General features: G+C 43.8%; 1 protein-coding gene across 1 annotated transcript in view; it reads right to left on the bottom strand.

The window, feature by feature from the left end:
• Nucleotides 1–655: 655 nt before the first annotated feature.
• E2F7 (E2F transcription factor 7) overlaps nucleotides 656–1,136 on the bottom strand; it is a 14,415-nt gene continuing 13,934 nt past the window's right edge. Inside the window, exon 11 of the mRNA XM_010287438.1 lies at nucleotides 656–832. Coding sequence (XP_010285740.1) covers nucleotides 656–832 — 177 coding nt within the window. The remainder of the gene's footprint in view (nucleotides 833–1,136) is intronic.

Below are 1,136 nucleotides of genomic sequence, written 5' to 3'. Positions count from 1 at the left end.
GTGCTGGGCAAATTGTACAATAATCAACTGACATTCAAGTAATCCTACCCTGAGAAAATCTGTTATTCTGAAGCTGCAAAAAAAATTGTTTGCACTAAATCCCACTCCAACGTACAAAGTAAATAGCAAGAGGCTGTGCTGCAGAGGCAGGATTTGACAGATTGGAACCAAGGAAGCACTTACTCTCACAACTGCAAAAGTTTGCCATTTTCACCACAGATTTACTCAGGGTCAATAGAGTACATGCGGGGGGGGGGGGGCCGGAAGCTTACCCCAGTTAAGTGCTAGACATCTCACTTAAAACCATGAATAAAGAACCCCTGGGGACTCCAAGGAAATCTGTTTGCATCTCCTCACAGCAATAAGGAGTCTTCCAAATCAAAACCACAAATATAATTTGATGCCCACAAGGCCATGTGAAGCACCACATCTGAATTCAGATCAGTATTGATGGAACAATTCAGTAAAAAGTTTTCAGTACCAAGGGTGATTTGTGAAGAAGGTGGTTAACAGAATCGGTGGGTGAACAGATAGTGGGGAAGCATGTCAAAAGGGATGACATTTTAACGCGCTCCTCTTGCCAGGTAAGAGCTTGTTCTCTTGTAGTCGATACAGGGTCCTAGGACAATCTGCCCACTCTTTGCAGTAAGTGGACTTAGTCAGGGCTGGTACTAGAGATTTCCAGTCTCCTCTGCACAGAGCTGGCATTTCTGGTCTGGTAGCCTTCATTTTTCTTCCATGCAACAGGGTCTCCAAGACTTCCAGGAGTTTTGAAAAATGCCTCATGACGTGCAGGACGAATGCTCTTGGGAGTGAGGGGAGCTGAAGAAGGCTATTTGTGAAACAAAACCAAAGTGATTCAGCAGGGTTTTCTCAAAGCCTCCAAGCAAGCATGCAAACAGAAGACAGCCTGTAGACATTAAGCCCTGTAACCTGCTACTATGGGGAACCATGTCACACATCCTTTCAGAAGCTCCACATGAAAAGCTACAGGCTTTGCCCCTTTTTGTTTTGGAGCTGTTTGTCAGTACATCACTGATGGAAGCTGAAAGCTTCTATCTCATTTCCAACTTAAATGTATTCATGACTAGTTCATACTCATTCATTCTTATGCCAATCTTGTCCTTTAGCTTAAA

The sequence above is a fragment of the Phaethon lepturus genome, unplaced genomic scaffold, assembly GCF_000687285.1.
Source record: "Phaethon lepturus isolate BGI_N335 unplaced genomic scaffold, ASM68728v1 scaffold20985, whole genome shotgun sequence".
Taxonomy (NCBI): domain Eukaryota; kingdom Metazoa; phylum Chordata; class Aves; order Phaethontiformes; family Phaethontidae; genus Phaethon; species Phaethon lepturus.
The sequence above is the reverse complement of the archived record's forward strand: the minus strand, read 5'-3'. Positions and strand labels throughout refer to the sequence as shown.